Below are 24,543 nucleotides of genomic sequence, written 5' to 3'. Positions count from 1 at the left end.
TTATAGAGAGAATCGGGATTTTTTCCAAGGGTGAAATATCTCCTTTGGACAGTTATTTTTCTTCCAAATTAGCTTAAGAGCTGTATTTATGTTTTTTTTTTAATTTTTTAATGTTTACTTATTTTTCAGAGACAGAGAGAGGCAGAGCACGAGTGGGAGAGGGGCAGAGAGAGAGAGAGGGAGACACAGAATCCCGAAGCAGGCTCCAGGCTCTGAGCTGTCAGCACAGAGCCCGACGCGGGGCTCGAACGCGTGAACTGCGAAATCATGATGTGAGCCACCCAGGCGCCCCAGAGCTATGTTTCTTTATATACATTGAAAGGTTGAGAAGGAGGGAAGGCAGCAGAATAAACAATTTTCAAGCAGGAAGTAGGAGAGGGGCAGACTGGTAAGACAGAGGCTTCTCCAGCTTATGGAGCTGACAATGTGCAAACGTCACCTGCTGAGCCGGCCGAGCAGAGCCTCGGGCCCGCGAGGTTCTGACACAGGTCTCGGTGGAAACCGAGAGTCTCCTTCTGTGACAAGCCCCCCTGGGGATGCTGATGGTCCCCGTGCCACCCTCTGAACAGCACTGGTCTGCAGCACGTATTTGTGACGTGGCAAAACTGAAAAGGACCACTTACTACCAGCTGATCTCCAGGCTCAGTTTGATGGTGCCAAGGTCATTGATGTCAACCGCCACCACCTGAGGTCGGGCGGCAAACAGCTCTTTGGTCTCGCAGGTCACACTGCCGACCAGGAGGTGAGTGGCGAGCCCTTTGAGTTCCGTGACCTGGTGAGAGAGGGACAGGGACGGCCTTACGTCGGGGGGCAGGGGAGGGGGGTGCTGGACAAATGGCAGGGACGCTTTCCCCTGTTCTGCTTGGCCCGCTCTGGGCGAGAGCCGCGGTCTTCACGGCAGACTCGGGGTGCAGAGGGGAGTCTGCAAGGCGGAGGGGCCGCGGGCGGAAGTCACGAACAAAGGTCCCCACTGACGGGGTCACCCATCCGTGCACCAGGATATGACAATGACGATACTGAACCTTGATGGAAATGAATCCGACGATCAGGGGCAGGAACACGACCTCCTCTCCATCCCAGCTCTGCTTGCCGTTGGCTTCTATTCTGCCTTTCAGTTTCCACCTCTGTCGGCCGTACTTCATGAAAATCTGGGGAGAAGACACCAAACCTCGGGTTCCAGGGGCCTCGCCCGACTTGCCACCCACACTCCGAGATACACGGCAAGGGAATAAATCAGCTGCTGCTCCCCCCTCTTCCGTCCTCCTCGCCCACCCCCTTCTTGTGGGTCTTTCCAATTCCCTGGGGTCTGGGCGGAGGGGCAGATGGTGAGTGGGGAAGAGGCTTTTAAGAGGGAGCAAGGTCTGCTCCGCCAGGCAGAGGGGGTGGGGGGCCCTCTTTGTAAAAGGTCAACCCGTATCTCCTTGTTACCATGGTCACGGTGACCAGATCCTTCTCCTGGGAGAATACAATGCTTCAGTACATTAGCCGTTGGACCCCCCAGCTCCGTGAGCGGGAGGAGAAACCATCAGCTAAAATCTACTCAGCAGCCAGAAGCACGAAAAAAGACCTCCTCCTCCTCCTGGATGAGGGAGGCAGAACTGGACAAAGATTTTGAAATCCGACAGACCCCAGGGATAGGGTCTCCACTCTCTTTGCTCAGACAGCTTTACCGTTTAGGGGAAGATACCCTTCCCTCACACCCGCCCCAAGGATGATCATAGAGGGTTTTGGAGAAGACAGTTAGATGATTCAATTAGGGAAGTTCTCTTTTAAAGAGGGGAAAAGAGAAAAGCCTTTTTTACTTTCTGGAGTGTATCTTTATAAACAAAGGTCTAGATACTAGTGTTCTTTAGTCCGTGATATTTACGAGCACTCATGATCCCGGACTGGCTCTTGCATCAGGAGAAAAGGCTGCTTTCAAGTACAACATTGGGACTGGGGAAAATACGAATATGGACCGTATGGCAAATGCCAATGTTAAGTTAGCTGCGTTGAGAGTTGCACGATCCTGATAGGAATGCATGTTCTTCCATTTTGGGGAAAATAATTATGGGGCAAAAGGTCACTATGCCTGTGCTTTGGTCTAAAACGGTTCAGCAAAATAACGATCATAGTAGTAATAATAAGGCAAATGTGACATTATGTTAAAAATTGGTGTCTGCAAAAATAGATCTACCCTATGACCCAGCAATAGCACTGCTAGGAATTTACCCAAGGGATACAGGAGTACTGATGCATAGGGGCACTTGTACCCCAATGTTTATAGCAGCACTCTCAACAATAGCCAAATTATGGAAAGAGCCTAAATGTCCATCAACTGAAGAATGGATAAAGAAGTTGTGGTTTATATACACAATACAATACTACTTGGCAATGAGAAAGAATGAAATATGGCCTTTTGTAGCAACGTGGATGGAACTGGAGAGTGATATGCTAAGTGAAACAAGTCATACAGAGAAAGACAGATACCATATGTTTTCACTCTTATGTGGATCCTGAGAAACTTAACGGAAACCCATGGGGGAGGGGAAGGGGAAAAAAAAGTTAGAGAGGGAGAGAGCCAAACCATAAGAGACTCTTAAAAACTGAGAACAAACTGAGGGTTGATGGGGGTGGGAGGGAGGGGAGGGTGGGTGAGGGGTATGGAGGAGGGCACCTGTTGGGATGAGCACTGGGTGTTGTATGGAAACCAATTTGATAATAAATTTCATATTAAAAAAAAATTGGTGTCTGGATGAAGAGTATGTGGGGGTCTTCACCTCCAAACGTTCTCACTGGGGCTTCATTTTCCCCCCAAATAAACAAATGTAAAAGGAAAAAAAAAGGGCAATGTAAGAAACCAAATAATGGCAGCTGACTCCTGTCCCTCAAATCCCCAATTCCAGCACGCAGATGGACACGATACTTACTTCATACTGATCTCCAGGACAGAGGCGAGCAAAACCAGCCAGACCTGTAAGCATGCAACAGAGACATGAGGTGCGGCATAGACTCCCTTTCACAAACCTACACTGGAACGTTAATAAACCAGAAAGCTCATGGAATAGTTTTGAGGGACCACCCGAGGGGATGAGGGGACAGCTGAGAATCCCATCTATCACCGCTGCAGAGAACATTCCTGGCCGGGTTAACCAAAGATGGTGCTTTCTGGGGCAAAGAAGGCTGCTCGACAGGGACTAGAACCCTATGAACCTTTGGCCAATTAGAAGTCCACCCAGCTTCCAGGACTGGAGAATTAGGATCAGAAAGATACATTCATTTATTTACCCAAAATATTCCCATGAAAATAAACTGCTGTCTTGTTTTTCCTTCTGTCCCAAAGATTGGTGATTTCTGATAAGTGCCTCTCACTTGGGTAAAGATTCCATGGGCTTAGTCTGTCCCCCTTGCCTCTCCCCAGTTCACTCATTCCTGTGTTTTCCTATTCCTATCTACCCAGCATAATAATAGAGAGATAATTACGATAAGGACAACTAGACGGCATAATGCACCATCTAGTGTGTTATAGATTATCATCTATACAAAGGCAGTAATTAAGAAAACGAAAACAACCAACCAGATGACAACAACCCACTCTCCCCATGTGGAGAGGGGGCTTCCCTTCGATCATGCCATCAGCACGTCCTCCCCCGGCTGGATCTGCTCAACTTGAGATCCAGCCCCATCTCTGATGTAGCAGCAAGAACAAATCATGTCAGGCCACTGTCGTGGGACATCTCAGGGACCCTGAATTTAATCAGTCTCTTTCTTTCTGTAGATATTCATTGAGACTCCGTGGGGGGGGATCTGTGCATTGGGGTAATGATCTGGAAATTAAGAGAGAGGTCACCGATACCCAGAAAGTAGAATAAAATGTGATTAAAGTCCACAGGGATGAAACAGACAAGGACCCGAGGCAGTAAGAGGGGTTAAAGCAGAAGGTGACTTCTGTTTTATTTACCAGAGAGCCTACTCTAGGTATCAACTCCAATTTCATCACCTCTAAAAGGGTGGGGAGGTCACAATCTCCACCTCAGAGAGCTATTTGTAAAGACAATCGATGGCCTCTGGTCCATAGTACGTGCCTAATGCATAGTAATGATTATATATTCAGGAATGGGGTCATACTATTCATTCATTCATTCATTCATTATTTATTTATAGTTTATTTATTTATTTTGAGAGAGAGAGAGAGAGAGAGAGAGAGAGAGAGCGTGAGCGCACAAGCAGGGGAGGGGCAGGCAGAGAGGAGAGACAGAATCCCAAGTAGGCTTTGTGCCATCAGTGCAGAGCCCGATGTGGGGCTTGAACTCCTACAAATCGTGAGATCATGACCTGAGCCAAAACCAGGAGTTGGAAGGTCACCCGACTGAGCCACCCAGGTGCCCCAGGTCATACTATCTATTGAGCATGTGCCATACATGGTTCATTTAAAAGATGTTATCTATATGAAAAGGTAGCAAATCGACGCACATCAGACAGGGGGACAGCAATGGAGAGGTAGTAAAAGGAGATGTTTTTCTATATTTTGAATTTTTGTAAGAATGTGTTACTTAGGCGTAATTCAACAAGAAACTCTATCTCATTTAATGCAGGCTAGTTTCTTGGAGGAAGGTAGTATTTGAACAACAGAATTTCACCACAGGCAAATGAGGGCATGGGTAAGCGGGCACTTCTGGGCAAAGGGAGTGGCCTGTATTCACGCATCAATATTTCCGGAACGCCTACTGCGTGTCAAGCACAAATATAGTCGTGGGGAGGGAGAGACGCACATCACACGTGCTCAATAAATGTAGGGACTAAACTCATCAATAGGGGCTTATCAGTAATCCTGGCTCTGCTTCCATGCCAACCACAAAGCAAAGTCCCTTACCCTAATAGGGACCCGAAGACACAGTTTTAATGAAGGAATGAAACAAATTTAATAAGAATGGGCAATTTTATTTTCTCATTTTCTAATGAAAAGCACCAATATAATTTTATGAAAAAAACCCTCCAGTCCAGAATTCACTACAAATGCTTACACACAATGGAATACTACAGAGCCATAAAAAAAGGACGAGATCTTGCCATTTGTGACAACATGGATGGACCTGGAGGGCATGAGGCTAAGTGAAATCGGTCAGGCTGAGGAAGACAAATACCGTATGATTCCATTTATATGTGGAATCTAAAAACAAAACCAACAAAATAAACGAGAAGCAGAAGCAGACCCATAACTACAGAGAACAAACTGATGGGTTCCAGAGGGGAGGCAGGTGGGGGGATGGGCCAAGTGGGTGAAGGGGAGAGTGGGAGGTACAAGCTTCCAGTTATGGAATAAGTCATGGGGATATAAAGCACAGCGTAGGGAATATAGTCAATGGTATTGTAACAGTGCTGTATAGGGAAGAACGGTACCTACAGTCACGGTGGACACAGCAGAACACATAAACCTGTGGAATCACTACGTTGCACACCTGAAACTAATATAATATTGAGTGTCAACTATACTTCAATTAAAAAAAATTCAGTACAAATGTTTAGCTATCTTTAACAAGCTATTATTAATTATTATGTATGAATTATGTTACAATAATTAATATAAATATTAAAAATAATGGTCTCTGGTAAGGTGGGATTAAGAGGAAAATTAAACGTTTGGCATTCAGTAGTGATTTTTATTGGATTTTTTTTCAAATATCATGTGTTTATAAGAAAAAAGACATAAAAAAGATCACGTATGTTGGTTGGCGGGCAGCATATATGCGGAGAACAGGCTGTTTGGATATTCATGACAATTTTTACAAAGGTCAGCACTGGATAGAGGGATGACATTATGACTTAAAAATTTTGGGTATATTTGCCAATGTTAAAAAAAATTAGAAGGTACCATTTAAAAAATTTAAAACTGATTCGAGAACAATCCTGCTCTTTTCGTAGAGGCAGCCGGAGAGGAGATAATTTTGAATGGCTGGTATGAGAGCGGCCCTGGGACTCGCAGCTGCCTTCGCACACAGGGCGTCCATACGGCCAACGGACCCCTTGGTGGCCCAGTCTCCTCTAGCTGCTGTTTACGACCTTTGAGTTCCTAATTGATTTTATGTGAGGGTAAGTATGGTTTTACCCGTGTAAAGATGACCGCGATGGTATCACACAGTGGATCTTGCCTTCTTTGAATGGCCCCGTTAAGCTGTGAGACTGGAATGAATGACCGCCTCTCCCGGGTGCAAGAGGCACGGCCACAGTCAAGAGGATAGGGAAGGTCCATTTAGGCTTAAAAAAAGCACCCGCTGTTACCACTGTCTGTCAGTAGATGGCAGCAACTCACCACCTCCTTCTGCCTCCTTCCCCACCGAGCCAGGCCACTTAGGACTTTGCCAATAACTAGAACATTACAAGCCACTTTAAAAAGATTTACTGAAATAAGAGCAGAATTTAAAAAGTCAATTTTCCCTAGTCATTTTCTGGAGGATTAGTCTTTTTTTTTTTTTTTTTTTTAATACTTAGGGGAAAAAAAGCACAATTGACTGGTTTTTACAAATCAGGATAGGGCAGATGTGCTGATTCTAAGAAAATCCAAAGTGCCCTTTAAAACCTGTGCAAATTAGTGCAGGTTTCATCCGCTGCAGGCTTACCTGTGCAAATACACCAGAAGCCTGGTTAAAAAACAAAAACCCCAAAACTGACAAGGTATGTAAAGGGAAAAATCCTTTGAAGGTTTTTTTTTCCCCTTTTCAAAATTACCGGGAATTTCATATCTGAAGAACTTGTCTAATGGGAGAAAGGTACTTGGTACTGATGTTTTTGAGCTTATGAGCCCATGTTATTAAAGCAAAATTTCTTGAAATCGCTTGTGGCGCTATCACACTGAGACCCTGATTACAACCATAATGTAGCCAATTGGCAACAGGCAGGCAAAAACCAGGTCCCGCCCTCTGCTCCCGTAAGCCAATCACCGTACTGGCTGCAGAATTAAAACCAACAGCAGGCCAATTGTAGTTACAGCCTGAGGTCTCTGAGGCCCGGCTGGGGGCTTGCTGGGATTTTCACAGTTGGGGAAATCTTTATGCTTTCTCAGTGGTTTTGTGATTACCGTTGCACGGTCTAGAAAGCTTTCATTTCGGCCTCTCTAAGGACCACTGGGGGCTAGCATCCAGGGATGGGTGGGGGTAGGGGACTTTTATTTCTATGGTGCATCCTCCGCTACCTTTGGCTGTTTTACTGTAAAACCTACTACGGATTGAACGGGCTTCTGCACCCCATTTGGAAGGCCCAGACACTAGACTAGGCAGCCGCTCACCTTTCCTTCCTTTGCTCAGAGACTTATCTGCCAGAACAATGCTCCCCACGTTTTCTAGTTCTATGATGATCTTCCGCTCCAGAGATAAAAAAGATCACACGTGTTGACGCATATACACAGGGAAAAGGGTGGCCGGGTATTCATGACACTGTGAACAAAGTTTAGCACCTGGTGGAGTAGTTACGAAGCTAAGGAAGTCACACTTTCTACTCCGAGGCGAAGAGCCAAGCAGCTGGCCAGCCAGGAGCTCTGCTACAGGCCTTCCTGATTTATTGACCAGGTATAAATAATGCAGATTTACTAGCTCACAGGGAGTTCTCCCCTCTGCTGAGGCCTGACCCGCCCTGCAAGCTGGACGGGCAGGTGTAGGCGTGGGGACACACACCCCCTGGAGGGTCACTGGAACAATCGCTGCGGGAGCTACTGTTCCCCAAGAGCCCACGTCTTTTCGTCACCGTCCTGGTTAACAAGACGCGCCCTCTTCAACCTGACATTCAAGGTGCTTTAAGATCCAGTCCCAACGCACGTCCGTAACTCTTCTTCCGGGAAGCGGCTCAGCCCTGCCGGCCCACCTGTCATTTTCCACATGCTTTTCCCTCTTTGGTGAACGCCATTGCCTTGCTGTTCACGTGCCCAGAGCAGTCCCTCTCATTCGTGTTCAGAGGTGACACTGGGGAGCCTTCCTCCTTCCTCCCTGCTTCCGTCCCCCAAGACAGGTGAGTGGCACCCTTCTCCCCCCGCCTTCCCAGGCTTCTGAGATAATCCAGCCTCCCCACTGGTCCAGCAGGTGATTCGTTCCACTGAATGAGAACACGCTGGCTCATACCTCTGGCTCACACCTCCATCTTCTCCAGTGGATGTGTGGAACTCACACCTGGGGCCACGCATCGGGAGGCAGTGTAGGGCGTGGCCAAAAGCAGGGGCTCCCTAAGTGTTTGATCAGTTGTTTTTATCATCGATCCAGCCACACCCCCACTGCCACACACACACACACACACCCAAAATGGTTGTTTTCTTCACGTTGGGTGGGGCAAAAAGGGAAGTGTGGAAGGGTGTGGCAGGAGGAAGTCGGGTTACCAGGTCTGAAAATATTATGAAATATCCTCAGTTTATGTCAATATGTTTGTTGGGGTAGTTATGTTTTACCAGAAGGAATAACAGATAAGAAAGTAGCTGATGGTAAAGACATAAGACTTCTCGGCAGTGTGAGGACGCTTCCCTTTATCAAAAGAAAGGAAGATTTCCGTGCCGGTGTTACCCTTGAAAGGCTTCCTAGTTGTAGTTTCTGAGTTTTCATGTCAGATTAGGGAAGTGAAAGGCCATGCTCTGAGCCACAGTTTATAGCGTCTGCTTTGCTCTCTTAAACTGCAGTCCTCCTCATATGGGACTGAGCATGGGACTGGGAGAGGCCTGGAATTCAGTGTCAAGTTTGACTCCAACTTAGCGAGTACTAGGACAAGTCACTGAATGCCCACTTCCTGCCAATAAAATGGGGGGAGTTATCACCTCACCAATGATGGGTGCCCTGGAGAGCCGTGAGCACCAGAAATAGGGGAAACCTGGGACCCCCAGTAGGAACAGCGGGAAGATGTGCTGCCCGAGTTTCTCTCAGCGAGAGACAGACTAGTCTGCACAGATGGTGACCGAGCATCGAGGGAAAGGAGAGGGAAGTGCTTGCTGCTAAACACTGATTCAGGGCAACTGTCTTCCAGAATCAGGCTGCTGCTGAAACCATCCTGAGAGTCTTAAAAAATCTTGCCACCCCCCCCCCCCCCCACCGACTTGCTGGGTCTGGGGCAGGGCCTGAGCGGTTCTGGAACCTCTGACTCTCGTGAGGAGCCAACATGAAGACAAGAAACGGAAAACTGAAAGGGCACGGATGCCCCACCTCGGTGGTACCGCCGGTGTTGAGGTTTAACACCAAATCCCAAACCAGTTCACTCTCAGGCCTGCCCAAGAGAAGAATGCAGCCGTTGCAGACACTGAAGGTCAAGGTCACTGTTACTCTAGCGATAAACATGCAGAGCGGCTCTCGTGCTGTCACGGGGGGGCCTGGTGTTGGACACAAACAGTGCCCTGCAGACTTAAATGACAGATTCCAAAACGAAAGTCTCCTGTTGAACACTTGAAAAAGTACCCCTTCTCTACTCCCTTCACTGCAAAAAGTAGGCAAGAGGGTGATTAAGTTCCCATTAGCAACAAGCCAGGGATCAGGCTGCCGACGAAACCCGAGGACCGGAACCGCCTGCGCCCAGCCCTCGAGGCTGCAGTCAATGGGCCCAAACTCAAGACTCAACGGATTTGCCGCTGCTGATCTGAGAGCCCTGCCGGCGAGGCCCGGGCGATGCTCCATCTGCTACAGCGGGCACGCCTTGTTTGTTCTGAAGATGCCGCGCTACAAATATAACCCCATCATGCTTCTAGGTTGGAACTTTCCAGAGCAAACACCACAGACGCACTGGGAAAAAGAGGAAAACGCAGAGACCTCTGTGGGTTTAACACTAGAGATGAATAAAAGGAAGTAACCGGTGGGTAGTTTACAGAAAACATGAGTGCAAAGGAGTAACTGAAATGACCCCACAGAGAAGCCAGAAGACAAATCGAGGTGTGGGATACTCTATACAACGGTTTCTATGCCAAGTCGACGGTAGGAAGAAAATGGGAAGGGTCTGTGTTAGGTGATAGCAAGCCTAAGAGAGACACCGAATGACCACTTACGATGCCTGGACCTCATGTGGATCCCGATGGCAACATACCAACCATACAAAGCATTTTTGAGACAACTGGGAAACTTGGATCAGGGAACAGATTAATAACAAAGGCATGTTCGTTTCATTAGACATGATAATACTAGGCATTGTGGTTATGGGAGAAGATGTCCCTATTCTTTTTTAAAAAAAATTTTTTTTACGTTTTTATTTATTTTTGAGAGACAGAGAGAGACAGAGCATGAGTGGGGGAGGAGCAGAGAGAGAGGGAGACACAGAATCGGAAGCAGGCTCCAGGCGCTGAGCTGTCGGCACAGAGCCCAACATGGGGCTCGAACTCACGGACCATGAGATCATGACCTGAGCTCAAGTCGGATGCTTAACCGACCGAGCCACCAAGGCACCCCAAGATGTCCCTATTCTTTAAGGGATGCATATTGAAATATATACAGGCAGACTCATATCTGGGCTATACATCATCAAAGGAAAAAACCAAATGAAGCAAATGTGGCAAAATCTTACTAATTATTAAATCTAGGTGATATGGGGCTCGCTGTAAATTCTCTTCACTTTTGTGTATGTCTGAGATTCTGCCATAATAAAGATTCAAGGATGCAGGCAAGTCTTAGGACCAGAAGGTTCTGGAACATCAATACATTAACATAAATGCGGAGGGGTAAAGGTGGCGGCACAGTGCCTTTGCAAGAAAAATAAAAATAGTGTGAGCTCTGTCTGTGGAGATGGCTCCTGACTCTCTGTGGGGGAAAAATACCTTTCATCTTTTTTTTTTAGTTTATTTATTTATTTTGAGAGAGAGAGAGAGAGAGAGAGAGAGAGACAGACAGAGCGTGACCAGGGGAGGGGCAGAGAGAGAGGGAGACACAGAATCCCAAGCAATCTCTGCTATCAGCACTGAGCCTGACACGGGACTCGAACCCATGAACCGTGAGATCATGACCTGAGTTGAGATCAAGAGTCAGACACGTAACTGACTGAGCCCCCCAGGCGCCCCGAGTACCTTTCATCTTGATGGAGAACTCCCCCAGCAGATTCTCCAGCTCTGCTTCAATGGCACACATGTTCTGTGGACAGTACAAAAGAGTGGCATCAGACCTAGGCTTCTCTCCCACAACAGCTCAAGCCGCACGACGTTCTCTCGGCTGCAAACAAGTAACTAGTGCTTGGATTCCAGGAGACTCCTGGAAGTCTCCAGCACTGCCGGAGAAGCCTGCTCGACAAAATGGTGCACGGGAAATTCAGAGCCCAGAACAAGTTCAATTATTTCCATGCGCAACAACGAGGACTGGGATGCTAGATAAGCAGGAAAGCAGTCTTCTCCTAAATGGAGAAGATCAAGGCCGTTACGTTGCTGACTCCGGGACCTACTGCAACAGAAGCCTTGCTGTGTTGCCTTCAGATGGCACATCAGTTATGTCATCAAATTATGCCATGGACAGACAAATCTAGAACATGACATGCTGGAAGAACTGGCCGGGATTCTATGTAAGGTCAATGTTGGGGGGTGGGGGGAAGAAGTTCTAGACAAAAGAGGCTAAAGAGACATAACAACCAGATGCGACCTGTTGACTTTCATTGCATCCTGATTTGAAGGACAATAAACTAAGACAGAAAAGACATTACTGGACCAAATAGGGGACGTCTGAAAATGCACACGCTCTTTGATAACTCTGTTGAGTGGATTAATTTTCTTACTTGTGACAATGCTGTGTGTTTGTGCAAGGGATACACAGATTACACGGGTTGCCATTATGGGATCGGCGCTGAAATACTTACTGTAAAGTGTCATAATGTCTACTACTGACTGTCAAATGACTCAACAAGAAAAAAAAAAGAAAAGAAAAAGAAAAAATTGGGCCTATGTGAGAGAAGGAAAGCAAACGGGGCAAACTGTTACCAACTGGTCAACCTCCGTAAAGGTAGATGGTGTTTATTACGCTAGTCTTGACTGTTCTGTCGATTGGGAATTTTTCTTAATGAAAAGGGGGGGGGCCAAAAATAGCACTGTGCTCTATGAGTGACGCGGGGCTCCTGAGGTGCCCGGAAGTGATTCCTGGGTGTGACGAGAGTCCTCTGCTGACTCTGGAGTTGAGGGGACACTGAAGGCAGAAGAAGGGACACTATCTCAGCGTGTGGTTAGACCCGTCATTGCCCCCACCCTGCCTCCTCAGTATCTGATGACCCAAACAGAGCCACTGGAGATCAGAAAAGGAAAAGCACCCTGGCGGGGGGGCTCTCCCCACGGGGCCCCTCTGCAGGTCGACCAGCTTAAGCTCCGGAGACCACCTCGGCTGCAGGAAGCAGCGGTGCCCATGCCCGCCCCCTCCACCAGGCGGGGGCACCTGCAGGCTTCCCCCTCAGCAGTCAGCCTCCATGATGGGAGGGAGGGTGGGGGTGGGGAGGGCCAGCCCAGGGTGCTGACAGGGATGGCTCCCTTTACATTTTGTTTGCTGAGGACTTCAGGACTGATCTGTAAGGCAACTGCTTCTCCTACTTGTTCCTTTGTTCTGCCCCAAAAGATCACTCTTCTGAACTGGTGCCTGAATGGGACGCAAAGAGAATGGCATTGTCTTTCCCCTTGTAAGCTCTTAGTGCCTGAAACAGCTTCGCAAACCTGGGGGAAACTTCCTGAAGTCTGAGCTCTGTGCTGCTCGAAAGCTTTGAAAGCAAACCCTCGGTATTATAAACCTCTTTTCTTAGAGCATCGTGCGTTTCTGTGAAAGAACACGTCACACTCTCCAAAAAGGCCAGTGATGTTATCATGCAAGCCAGGATTGGCACCAGTGTCCTCAAAAAAACCTTGGGGCCAGCTAGTCTAGCGGCTGAAGACCTCTGTGGACAGGATTTGCTTCCATCTCACCTGTGCAGCGACTGATGAACATGGCTGCACCTGCGGAAGCATCCAGAGCCTTCTTGCCCTAAACATTCTTTGCTATCAAATCCTGGCTTTGCAGTTCTGGGAAGACACAAACCCACCTGATGTCAAGTGAGGTAGGGCCCTGCAGAAATCCGACACTTTCTTCTCTAAGGCAGAAGTCCCTCTTGCTGAAATTGTAATCTACATCTTTGAATTTGCGAGCAGACTGTGATGCCATGTTTTGGCACTTGACCAAGGGCAGGTGCTTCCAAAACGGCTAGCAAATGTTCCAGGACAGGAAGCTCCTGCCGGTCCGTTATCTGCTCGTGGACTCTGAATGACCTCTATAACTGCTCTTTTGATGTCATGAATACGGAGAAAGGTGGTCTCATGAACCAGGGCTGGGCTACTTCTAAGCCAGAGATCCTCAACCCCTGGGTTCACCAACTTGGACGAGGAAAAGAAACCCTCCGCTGTTTCCCAACCTCTAATTGAAACTTATCGTGTTGAAGTGTCACAAATGTAGAAAGGAAGCCCCAGCAGTATGACCAGTACCTGTGACTCTGACACGGACAGAAATCACAGGCATGTTCCTGGTCACATCATTTGTTCTAGGTACCTTGAAAAATCATTTATACTTTTTGCTGCTTTAAAATCTTATAACTTCAAACAAGTAGAGACACTGCTAGATCTTATAACTTAACGTTGATGTGCTAATAAAGCGGCAGAACCAAAGCATAGCATGATAATCAAAATATTTTGCTTTTTAAGGTATTTTGACAACTGGATGGCTAATATTGAAATATCTGTTTCAGGATAATTGGTTTCTTTTGAATTCCTGGATTCTTTGTATTTTATTTCATGCATTTAAAAAGCGTTGTTCTGAAAGGGGAACATGGGTAAAGAAGCCCATTTCAGACCACGGAAAGGGACTAACGGTTCCGACCAGAGGCACAGCTTGAATGGCCATACAAAGTGACCCGTGAGGTCCCTCCCGCCGCAGGGCTGTGACAGACGCTCCGCTCTGGGAACTGTCCAGCAGACCCTCATGGGGCTGATGACTTCATTCATGGAATTCGATCGGTGAGCAGACTCACGGGCTAGTGAGACAAGCTGCTTTAATAATTCAGCTTTCATCAAAGACACTTGGTATCAGGTGACCCCAGGAGGACTGAAGATCTCCCTGTGTCATATGTTTGAGCCTCAGAGACAGAAGCCAGGAGAGCACACTTCTGCTCAGGGTTCTTTATCTTGCCTCCTTTAAGATAGAAGGGAACTTCCTTACAATAAAATAATCCTGGGCAGGAGGCTTAGCGATACCCAACATCCAGGGAAGCCATCTTACCCACCGGGTCTGTTCGACTTCCAGGAATAAAGCCAGATTCGACCACACGCTAGAAAATTTGGAAGCGCACTTAAATGTCAAAAACCAGGGCATCGCGGCTGACTTGAGCATTCACTGAAATTTCCGACAAGCGTTTGCAGCCTACGTGTGCAAAGAGTACAAGGCAGCACGAGCACACAAGAGCGAATGGCTTCGTAGAATCTACAGTCTTAGGGTTTTACAAGCTTGTGAGCAAGCATGTTCCAAGGCACTAGGAAATGGGTGTCTGACAGACGATGTTCGGGGACTGAGAAAAGCCAATAAAGGCTGCGGGGTCTAATGAAGACTCTGAACAAAAATACAACTGGGCAAACTACCCAGCAGTCATCTTAAATAATTCCACGGACAGCCTCAAACCAACGCGAGAGAGGCCAACAGTAAAACATCTCCCTGAAGAGTAGCATGGGGCCAGAGGCTGCCGCTCCCCTTGTTGCTGGCGGTGACCAGCGATTCTGACAATCCCGGGGTGGGGGGCCTGGGGGGGACTCAAGCTGCTGAGAAGACCTGCGCGTACCTCCGTGTACTCCCTGTAGCTGCGACTGATCTCGGACAGACTCTCCCGGGCAGCTCTACTGGCCGGGGAGGCTGCGAAGGCTTGCTTCATTTTGCTGGCACCGTCTTGGAGGCGTCTTTGGATACAGTAAGCTTCGTAGAGTTCGTCCACCTGTCAGAATCACAAGAGGGCACACAAGGGATGTAAACATTTCATCTCACTTGGAAGAAGTTACATAGGCCATGGCTACGTGCTTAAGGTATTTACGTTTCCGACCTCAACAAGGGGACTCTTGGCAGAAGCGTCATCCTTTCAGACAGAGACCAATCGTTTTTGTTTTAGCCACTGGGATCCATTTTCCATTTTGAAGCAGATTTTAATCTGAGCTGTCTTTTCAAATGGCACAAAATGGAAATGAGCTGAACACCGGTGGCTGTGTGAGATGCGTACTGGATAACGAAGGCAGGAGTCTTCTTCATAAGCAAAAAAACGCTGGAAGCGTTTATACGAGGCTATTATCACTTTATTTTAAGAGGACTGTCACAAGGTGATATCCACACATGTAAATTTATCAATTAAAAAAAAAAGAAATTGAGGGGTGCCTGGGTGGCTCAGTCGCTTAAGCGTCCGACTTCGGCTCAGGTCATGATCTTGCGGTCCTTGGGTTTGAGCCCCACATCGCGCTCTGTGCTGACAGCTCAGAACCTGGAGCCTGCTTCCGATTCTGCGTCTCCCTCTCTCTCTGACCCTCCCCCACTCATGCTCTATCTCTCTCTGTCTCTCAAAAATAAATAAACATTAAAAAAATTTAAAAAAAATTGAGCCAAGATTTTACAAAAATCATTTTCAATAAAGAGCCTCACAATAGACGTGAGCATTTTCCTCCTACACCTCTACACCTATGCCTCTAGATGATAATAAACCTTCTGCAAATGACTATCAACCATACTCATTCTATAAGCCTGATAATCACTTGATGCCTCTAAGGCAGTGATGTTCAATCAACCCAAGGCTGTTTTGACACCCAGGGGACATTTGGCAAAAGCTGGGGCCGTTTTTTTTCCCGTGGCACAGCTGAGAGGTGCTACTGCTATCTGGTAGGTATAGAGGCCATGGATACTCAACATCCTGAGCAGGAGAGGGCAGCCCCCACAGCACAGGCCATCTCCAAGTGTGCCTACACTGAGAGAACCTCGTTATTGCTGGTCACGTGTAGGTGCACAGGCTTGGACTCTCCTCCATTATCCACACGCTACCCAGTTAACTACAACAGCTTGCAGGCAGATTAAAAGGACACTAGCACCAGGAGTGAGCAGAAGCAAAGGAAATCCATGAGACCAGGAAGCCTGCCTCGGACAACTTGTTTTCCTTTCTGCACGAACTTCACTGCTTCAAAAAGCTACAGAGCCAGAAGACGGTCGAGGTAAATGTCATGGGTTTTGGAGCTGAAGATTCCTCTTTGGTTCTGAAGGCGAGTTTTGGGGCGCTCGCTAAAAAGCATCAGTAGGACCCGCCAGTGGCGTGGTTTTCCCCAGTTGCGGTCTCTACATTAGACGTCATCACACTCAGCTTAGAAGATGAACGTTAAGAGATTGCAAATTATTCTCTGGTTACAGGATTCTCTGTCGCTCTTCAACAGTTCACTGCACTCTGCTGAGAGCAATTGCCAGACTCCGGGAAGCAGCCTTTCATCTTTGGGGCCGATGGATTCGTGCCTGATTAAGGGGGAGACCTAAGACTCAGGGGTGGTGATGTGCCGATAAAATCGTTGGGCTGGTGACCGGCACAGAAGGTGGTTCCCATACTTAAAAGTTAAACTCAGCCTTACTTGGTGAGCTCATTACCATGCTGATGGCCAGGCCCCACTCTGACATGCTGATTCAGGAGGTTAGGGCTGGGCTGGGCATCTGAAGTTTTAAATAAACGCTGCAGATCGTTCTGACGCGGGAGGTCCCCACGAAACTCTTAGAAACGCAAGAGCTGATACCTCTTCCAGCGCAGGTCAGGCGGTTGTACCCAGGTAATCCCCTGGAAGCCTGCGCCTTCAACCTTTCCCCCCACTGTGGCCGGGTTTGCCAAAAACTCCGAGTCTGTAATCCCATCTACAAGGAAGCTGCTGGCGGGGTGCTGGTTTAGCCCTGATGATGTAGTCCACTACTTTGCATTTACAGATAAGTTAATTCTTCATTTTCATTTCAATATCAACCTATCCTAGCCAAATGGAGTTCACCTTTAGGATAAAGGGTTACCACGTACTCACCTGAGCGGAACCGGGCCCGTCTGTAGGCAAGCATCTGTCTCGACTCTAAGTCAGCAGCGGCTCTCATCAAATAAACGGACTGACTCACTCGGTTGACTATAATTTGTGAGGCATGCTGTATATAGGTGTTGCAAACAGACCGCTACCAACCTTTAACAGCCGCCGGGATTGTTGTGTTTAACAACGATGGATACAAGATGGATAAATTCACTCCTACCTAATGCAGGGTTGTGCCTTCTTGCTGGGTTTCAATCTGCCAACACTTGCCGGCCACACGGATACCTTCTGATGGATGTCATTGTTTTATTTATTAACAGAAATTGGAGCGGTTTCAGATTTGCGGAGGGAAAAGGGATTTGTCAGAGTGGGAACGCACAAAGGCAGTTATAGATACACGTGCTTACGTGCGCATAAATCATCACAGAATTTTAAAATGAAGGAACTCTTAGGGTCATTTAGATCGAACACGTGCACCTCCCAGCCCCATTTCACAGAGTGGAACACTCAGGTCCACGTAGGTGACAGAGGCCAGAGAGTACACGCCTGGAGTCCAGGGCTTCTGACTCCTAGCACAGAGATCGGCTGAAGCGTCCAGTCTCCGTGCTTGGAAGAGAGGCTGCCGCGCGGGGATGCAGACAGGAATAGCCACTGGTGTGATTTAGCGGCTCCCAAAGGGAAATATTTCCAGGCTGTCCCGGTAACTCTCTTAAGTGCTCAGAACAAGGGGTGACAAAGTCCCACCCCACACAAGGCTGGCTGGACCATCAGTGAAGTATCTGTAGGGTTCAGGGCTGGGTGTCAGGGAGCCTGGCAAAATGGCCCCCATCTATGCGGGCGACGAAGATGAAGAGGTCATGCGAGGAAGGGCAGAAGGAACTGGGCGCTCGACAGAGTTAGAGAGGTACATGGAAGCGTCCGTAAGTACTTCTACGGCCTTCACGAAGAAGTTTCTGGGGTACCGAGTTGTATGCGTGCCCAGAGGTCAAGTTTCGCAAGCGTGAAGTTTCTCCTAGGTCCGTTTGGTTCAGTCTTTACCAAGACTACGTGGAGACTAAAAGCCCAGCAGGAGGCACTGTGGGTGCCTCACGGGAAGCACTTAATGTCTGTTGAACTGAGTAGGGTCGGTACTATGCCGGACTGTCAGGCTCCTAAGTCTTGTTTGTCTCCATCTTTACTGCCTGTTGGAAGACTTAACTGCTAGGAGTCAATTAGGTAAGAAATTGTCCACGGACTAGACGCCACGCTTAGGCCCAAGGCGTAGTGATTAGTGACTGAGAACGGAAACACAGAAGCAAGACAACAGGAACTTCCATTACCTTACTGATGTGAAACTCCAGGCGTCTCATGTATCTTTCAATCGTTTTAATTTGCTGGAAATAAAAGAAGAAGTTTGAAAAAAAATGCAGCCATTTACAGTTTAACCCATCTAGACTGGCAGGAATATCTTCTCCCCGCTCTCCTACTCAGAAGTACCAGAAAATGCGAACCCTCCCCCCTTTCTTCCAATCTTGGCTATTTCAGAGACTCTCTATGAACAATTCGGGAAGTATTTTCTGAAACATGGAATAAATATTCCAACAGATGAACTCGAGCTGGTTACTGGAATCGTTGTGTGGAACATCGAGGGAAGCCAATCAAATGGAACTCACTGGGCCTCTGGCAGGACGGTATCATGTTGGGCTAGACCTCAATCCCTCCATTCTATCACCTCTAAGATGAACTCACCCCCCTGCCTTTTAGTGTCTCTGAAACGGGGGTGCATTTTACAATCCCTACTGCCGGTGCACACTCACAGATAATCACAGTGGTTCTATGTGTCATCCCTTCGTTTGAGTTATAAATACTGTTATTACACGCATTCAATTTAATTACCCTTTAAAATGTCTTCAAAAAAACCATCATACCATGATTCAGCATTAAAACTTTCTCTGCATCTACAGAAAGGCATGGGAAGGGGACAGCAGCATATTGAAAGAAACAAAAACAAAATCTACAACGAAAAGAAAGCTCGAAGGGCTTTGTCCTGAGGCATACAATACAAATTTTAAGTGAAAAGAAAAAAAATGGTGCCAGGATTTAACTGGAATCACTTTTTTCCCTCTTAGGTGCATATAAAATACCAGTGTATTTTCCAATCAAGGACGTCTTTGGCTTGATGAGACAGTATAGTCCATATTTAGAAGGGGCACAGGTAAGGTGCTTAAATACCTGGGAAGTCCTAAAACTCATCAGCACACCGAGAACCCTCCAACCAGGTGGCACTTTTATGGAAGTGACCTTAAAGACGGCATTGGAGCTACATGATGGTACCCCCTCATTAGAGAAAAGCATGACTTTTTCTAGGCTTAGAAAAATCCTCAGTTCTCTGAGGTCTTGTTATGCCTAAGAGGACATCACTGACCTCTATTCAAAGATTCAGTGCTTATTTTCCAGCAACTCTCGGCACAGAATGATAACTTACCTTGTCTAGGTCATACAGGACACCCTAAAATAAAAAAAAAAAAAGGAGTGTTGGGATTAAAAGTTATTCTCCTCAAAATTGTTACTGATATGAACAGAGGGGTTTAGTCTGCATTTCTGCATTACCAGCGAAATGATGATCAAACCTGCCAAGTTCTACTGGGTTATTTCAAATAGCGGTAAGAGTACTTTTAAGAGCCAATATTTACTTATACTCCGTGTCTCCAGAATTCCACCCCAATCTCTCTGCATGCTGGGAGCTTTAAGGGTTTCACTTGCTTTTAGCTCTCCTCTCTTACATATTGAGGAACACATAAATTTATGTTAACCTTTCATTTTTTTAATGTTTATTTTTTTGATAGAGACAGAGCATGAACAGGGGAGGGGCAGAGAGAGCAAGAGAGAGCGAGAGAGAGTGAGAAAGAGGGAGACACAGAATTTGAAACAGGCTCCAGGCTCTGAGCTGTCAGCACAGAGCCCGATGTGGGGCTCAAACCCATGAACTGTGAGACCATGACCTGAGCCGAAGTCGGATGCTTAACCGACTGAGCCACCCAAGTGCCCCCATGTTAACTTTTAAATAAAGAAGGGGCGCCTGGGTGGCTCAGTCGGTTGGGCGTCCGACTTCAGCTCAGGTCACGATCTCGCGGTCCGTGAGTTCGAGCCTCGTGTCGGGCTCTGGGCTGATGGCTCAGAGCCTGGAGCCTGCTTCCGATTCTGTGTCTCCCTCTCTCTCTGCCCCTCTCCCATTCATGCTCTGTCTCTCTCTGTCTCAAAAATAAATAAAAAACGTTAAAAATAAAAAAAATAAAAAAATAAAATAAAATAAATAAAAAATAATAAAAATATTAAAAAAATGAAAAAAATTTAAAAAATTAAAAAAAAATAAAGAAAAAAGTTAACAGAAAATGCGGCAGTGATATATGTGTTAAAAGAATACTTGCCTTCCTGTTTAAACAGATAAAACTGGTGTTTAAGAGGTGTTCTGGAGGGCGGTGATATGCTTTTCACAAAATGTTTTTTTAAGCAAGTTCATTTCCTGTGTGCTCATAATATCACAGCATAATCAGTACACCATTCCCACAGCCCCTTCGGGAGGGGTTTTATGGGACACTAGGTCCTGGCAGAAGCCCCTCCATCCATTCACCATTGTTCTCCAAGGAGACACATTTGTTGCCATTGGGGATGGCCAAGGGCATAGAAGCCCATTCCATGAGGAGCCACTCCCCACAGAGATGGGGCAGTTCATACTCTAACATCACCAGGGTATAAAATCCTTAGCTTCGACAAAGCTTTTAACCTCTAAGCCTTCAAAAAAGGACACCACTACACTTTTTAGCAAATCTCCTAAAACAGAAGAAGAGAGCGGCTGTTCACGCACAGCTGGACCCTCTAGTATATGGAGACTTTTCCTGGGCTTTCCGAAGCCTCGAGACATTCTGGTGTAAGATCATTTAGAACGGAACTAAATTGTTTTTTAAAGCTTATTTCATTTATTTTGAGAGAGAGAGACAGAGAGAGACAGTGCAAGCAAGGGAGGGTCAGAGAGAGAGGGAGAGAGAGAGAATCCCAAGCAGGCTCCACACTGTCAGAGTGGAGCCTGATGCGGGGCCTGAACTCACGAACCCAAGATCGTGACCTGAGCCAAAACCAAAAGTCAGATCTTAACCCAATGAGCCACCCAGGTGCCCCTGAACAAAATCATTTAAAATAGTGTATACAGGGGTGCCTGGGTGGCTCAGTCGGTTAAAGCATCCAACTTTGGCTCAGGTCACGATCTCACGGTTTGTGAGTTCGAGGTCAGCTTCGGGCCGTGTGCTGACAGCTCGGAGCCTGGAGCCCGCTTCGGATTCTGTGTCTCCCTCTCTCTCTGACCCTCCGCCGCTCACGCTCTGTCTCTTTCTTTCTCTCTCAAAAATAAATCAACATTAAAAATAAAATAAAGTAGTGTATAGATTAGAGGCCCCTCTGCAAGCAGACAAGTCTTCACAGATTCATTGGATTAGAGGACATCTACAAACATCTTGAGCAGGAGGACATATAACTAAAGTGGATCGGGGCCCCTCCAGCTTCTCATAACAGGCACCGCTGGAGCCTCCTTCCTTTCCCTCGTTGACGTTACTGAACTGTACTATTTTCTTAGTGGTTCTGGGTTCCAAATTCTGCACTAACAATATGTTAGGACAACCCCAATTTTGCATTTCCTTATATTACTGGGAGGAGGGGCAGAGGGGGTTGTGGCTGTTGTTTAGTATTTTTTCTTTTTTTTAAAATATCTTTTAAATGTTTATTTATTTTGGAGAGAGAGTATGAGCAGGTGAGGGGCAGAGAGAGAGGGAGAGAGAATCCCAAGCAGGTTCTGAGCTGTTAGCACAGAGTCCCCGTGGGGCTCGAACTCACGAACAGTGAGATCATGACCTGAGCTGAAGTCGGATGCTTAACCGGCTGAGCCACCCACGTGCCCCAGTATTTTTTCTTGATTATAAAGTCTACCTGCATAAACATATTTGGAAAATACTGAAAAATATCAAGAATAAAGCATTAAGAAGAAATATAACCTCCTTCACAAATACGCATCAGGAAGCGGATAGTAAGTACTTTGCCCCTTGGATCTGATTTTTTTTAAAGATATTTCTATTTTTATTTTTTATAATGTTTTATTTATATATTTTGAGGGAGAGAAAGAGCAAGGGAGGGGCAGAGAAGGAGGGAGAGAGAGGAATTCCAAGCAGGCTCTGCACTGTCAGCACAGAGCTCAATGTGGGGCTCAAACCCACAAACTGAGATCGTGATCTGAGCCGAAACCAAGAGTCGGACACTTAAGCAACTGAGCCACCCAGGCGCCCCATGACCTGCTTTTCTTAAAGGTTCTTCCTTGTCCTCGTACCCTTCTCCATCTCCCCATTTCCATCCAGGACAAAAAGAAAAGGACACTTAGCCATAAAAAGGAATACTGTGTTAACATCCTACTGGTTGAACGACACCTACCAGGCGAGAGTTCCTTCTCATATCTTTTAACTGAGCTGTCAACTTGTCCAACTCCGTCTGGTGAACCTCCAGATACTCGCTGCAAAAAACAACAGGAAACACCACTGTGAGCTCTGTGCCTGGCGAGTGACATCTGGTGCTGGTGCTGACCCTGTCCTCCTGAAGGGGATTGAGAATCTGGTTCCTGCTCTGCAGAGGGCAAAGTCGGTGGGAGAGAAGCTGTGTGTTTCCCAATATCTCAACTTTTGGAAAGCTCCAGCAGTTGCTTCTGGTACTATCCAGATGGTTAAAGAGGAGAACCCTGTGAGGCTGAAAGTCCAAAAAGAAAAACCAATGGGGAGAGAAGGGGCAAAACACCTATGGAGTCTGTCCTGGGTCCAGGTTCCCAGAATTCTATGTAGTTAAATACAACACTGACTCTATAGGGCACCCTGCACTCTAGGGAAATTTTATTCTGGGAAAATAATAATAATAATAATAATAAATATATATATATAATATATACGACACAATATGACATAATACAACAACTTGGGAAGGTTTCAGAACTCTTCCTCAGCAATCACTAAAATGGAGAAGTCTGTCCCCCATTGTTTAATTAAGTGAACTCCAATTCAAGGCTGAGTTAAACACATCACTAGTTCAGATCTCCTTCAATGTCATGGATATGATGTGGAAACCCAACATATTTCACATGTTTGGGACTCATTTAAGGCTTCCTCGGTTGCGGTGCAAGAATGAAATATCACTACAGAAATAGACATTTTGAAATGATCTCCTAAGACTTTGCTGTGTGCCCCCACCTCCCCCAGGACTTTAGAAAGGAGAAACGTTCTAGGGTATTGTTGGTTCAATGTTCTTACTCAAGTCCATTTTTCAAGGCTCTGACGACCTCTTCTACCCTCTTAGGCTGAGGCTCTTTGGGAGGGTTATTGTTTTTGTGTCCTAAATTGTGCATTTTCTTCAGTTTGGCCTGAGGCTTCTTGAGAGCGGAGGGATTTTCGATAAAGGAGTTACATCTACGCAGAGAAAAAAGAAATTGTGAGTCTCAGCATCCAAAAGGACTTGAGCAAAGACATGTCTTTTTCATCATCTTGTGTTTGTATTAGTGTCTTTCGGGGAAGGTATCGGTTCCTTATATATGCACAACCTGAGCCATCCTGTGTTTAGTTTATCAGCAGATGTACTATCAGATTTATTGCCCTGAACTGGACAGGCTACCTGGCTAGCCCGTCAGGTACGGTGCTCTGCGTGGAAACATGCCACACCACTGACACCTTATGGAAAGCCAAGGACAAACACTTCCGAGGAAGTGAGGAAGCAGAAGGATATAATCCAATGGAAAAACACGTGTGCTACGTAACCTTGGGCACGAGCGTCTACTAAATTCGTCTAGGATGTGAATGAACAGTTTTGGTTTTTAAATGTTTGTTGAGAGAGAGAGAGAGAGTAAGTGTGCAAGAGGGGCAGAGAGAGAGGGAGACAGAGAATCCCAAGCAGGTTCCATGCTGTCAGTGCAGAGCCCAAATCGAGGCTCGATCCCATGAACCATGAGATCATGACCTGAGCCAAGATCAAGAGTCGGATGCTCAACAGCCTGAGCCCCCCGGGTGCCCCTGAACAGTTTTTAGATAAAGGTAAAAGCACAACATGTGGCTAACTCCAGACAGCATTAAAGAAAAGTCCAGGGGCGCATGGGTGGCTCAGTCAGTTGGGCATCTGACTTCGGCTCAGGTCATGATCTCACAGTTCGTGGGTTCGAGCCCCGCGTCGGGCTCTGTGCTGACAGCTCGGAGCCTGGAGCCTGCTTCGGATTCTGTGTCTCCCTCTCTCTCTTTCTGCCCTTTCCCGGCTTGCACTCTGTCTCTCTCTCTCTCTCTCTCAAAAATAAATAAACATTAAAAAAATTAAAAAAAAAAAAAAAGAAAAGTCCATGTAGCTGGGCTAATAGCTTGTTTTCAGCTTGATTTTGATGGATTAAATTATCTTTAGGTAGAACATAAAACTTAGCGTCACATTAGTGGCAGGGAGTGCGGTGGGAAGGTGGACACCTGATAGCTTAGACCCAAACTACTGATCCGATTAGGAGACCAAGAGGCCAGAACCTCACTGAC

At 46.8% G+C, this 24,543-nt stretch overlaps 1 protein-coding gene across 8 annotated transcripts in view; it reads right to left on the bottom strand.

Annotated features, from left to right (window-relative positions):
• Window positions 1–24,543, bottom strand: part of RIPOR2 (RHO family interacting cell polarization regulator 2) — a 231,425-nt gene that overhangs the window by 36,909 nt on the left and 169,973 nt on the right. For all 8 annotated transcript variants that reach the window (XR_006217459.1, XM_042985597.1, XM_042985592.1 and 5 more), the window contains 9 exons: window positions 23,293–23,448; window positions 22,430–22,508; window positions 19,443–19,466; window positions 18,298–18,351; window positions 14,743–14,892; window positions 10,988–11,051; window positions 2,910–2,953; window positions 1,023–1,148; window positions 624–772 (listed from right to left, as the gene is read on the bottom strand). Coding sequence is in view for 7 of the 8 variants with exons in the window: in XM_042985597.1 (XP_042841531.1) it covers window positions 624–772; window positions 1,023–1,148; window positions 2,910–2,953; window positions 10,988–11,051; window positions 14,743–14,892; window positions 18,298–18,351; window positions 19,443–19,466; window positions 22,430–22,508; window positions 23,293–23,448 (846 nt within the window). In the remaining variant the exon portion in view is untranslated. The remainder of the gene's footprint in view (window positions 1–623; window positions 773–1,022; window positions 1,149–2,909; window positions 2,954–10,987; window positions 11,052–14,742; window positions 14,893–18,297; window positions 18,352–19,442; window positions 19,467–22,429; window positions 22,509–23,292; window positions 23,449–24,543) is intronic.

The sequence above is a fragment of the Panthera tigris genome, chromosome B2 (assembly GCF_018350195.1).
Source record: "Panthera tigris isolate Pti1 chromosome B2, P.tigris_Pti1_mat1.1, whole genome shotgun sequence".
Taxonomy (NCBI): Eukaryota; Metazoa; Chordata; class Mammalia; order Carnivora; family Felidae; genus Panthera; species Panthera tigris.
The sequence above is the reverse complement of the archived record's forward strand: the minus strand, read 5'-3'. Positions and strand labels throughout refer to the sequence as shown.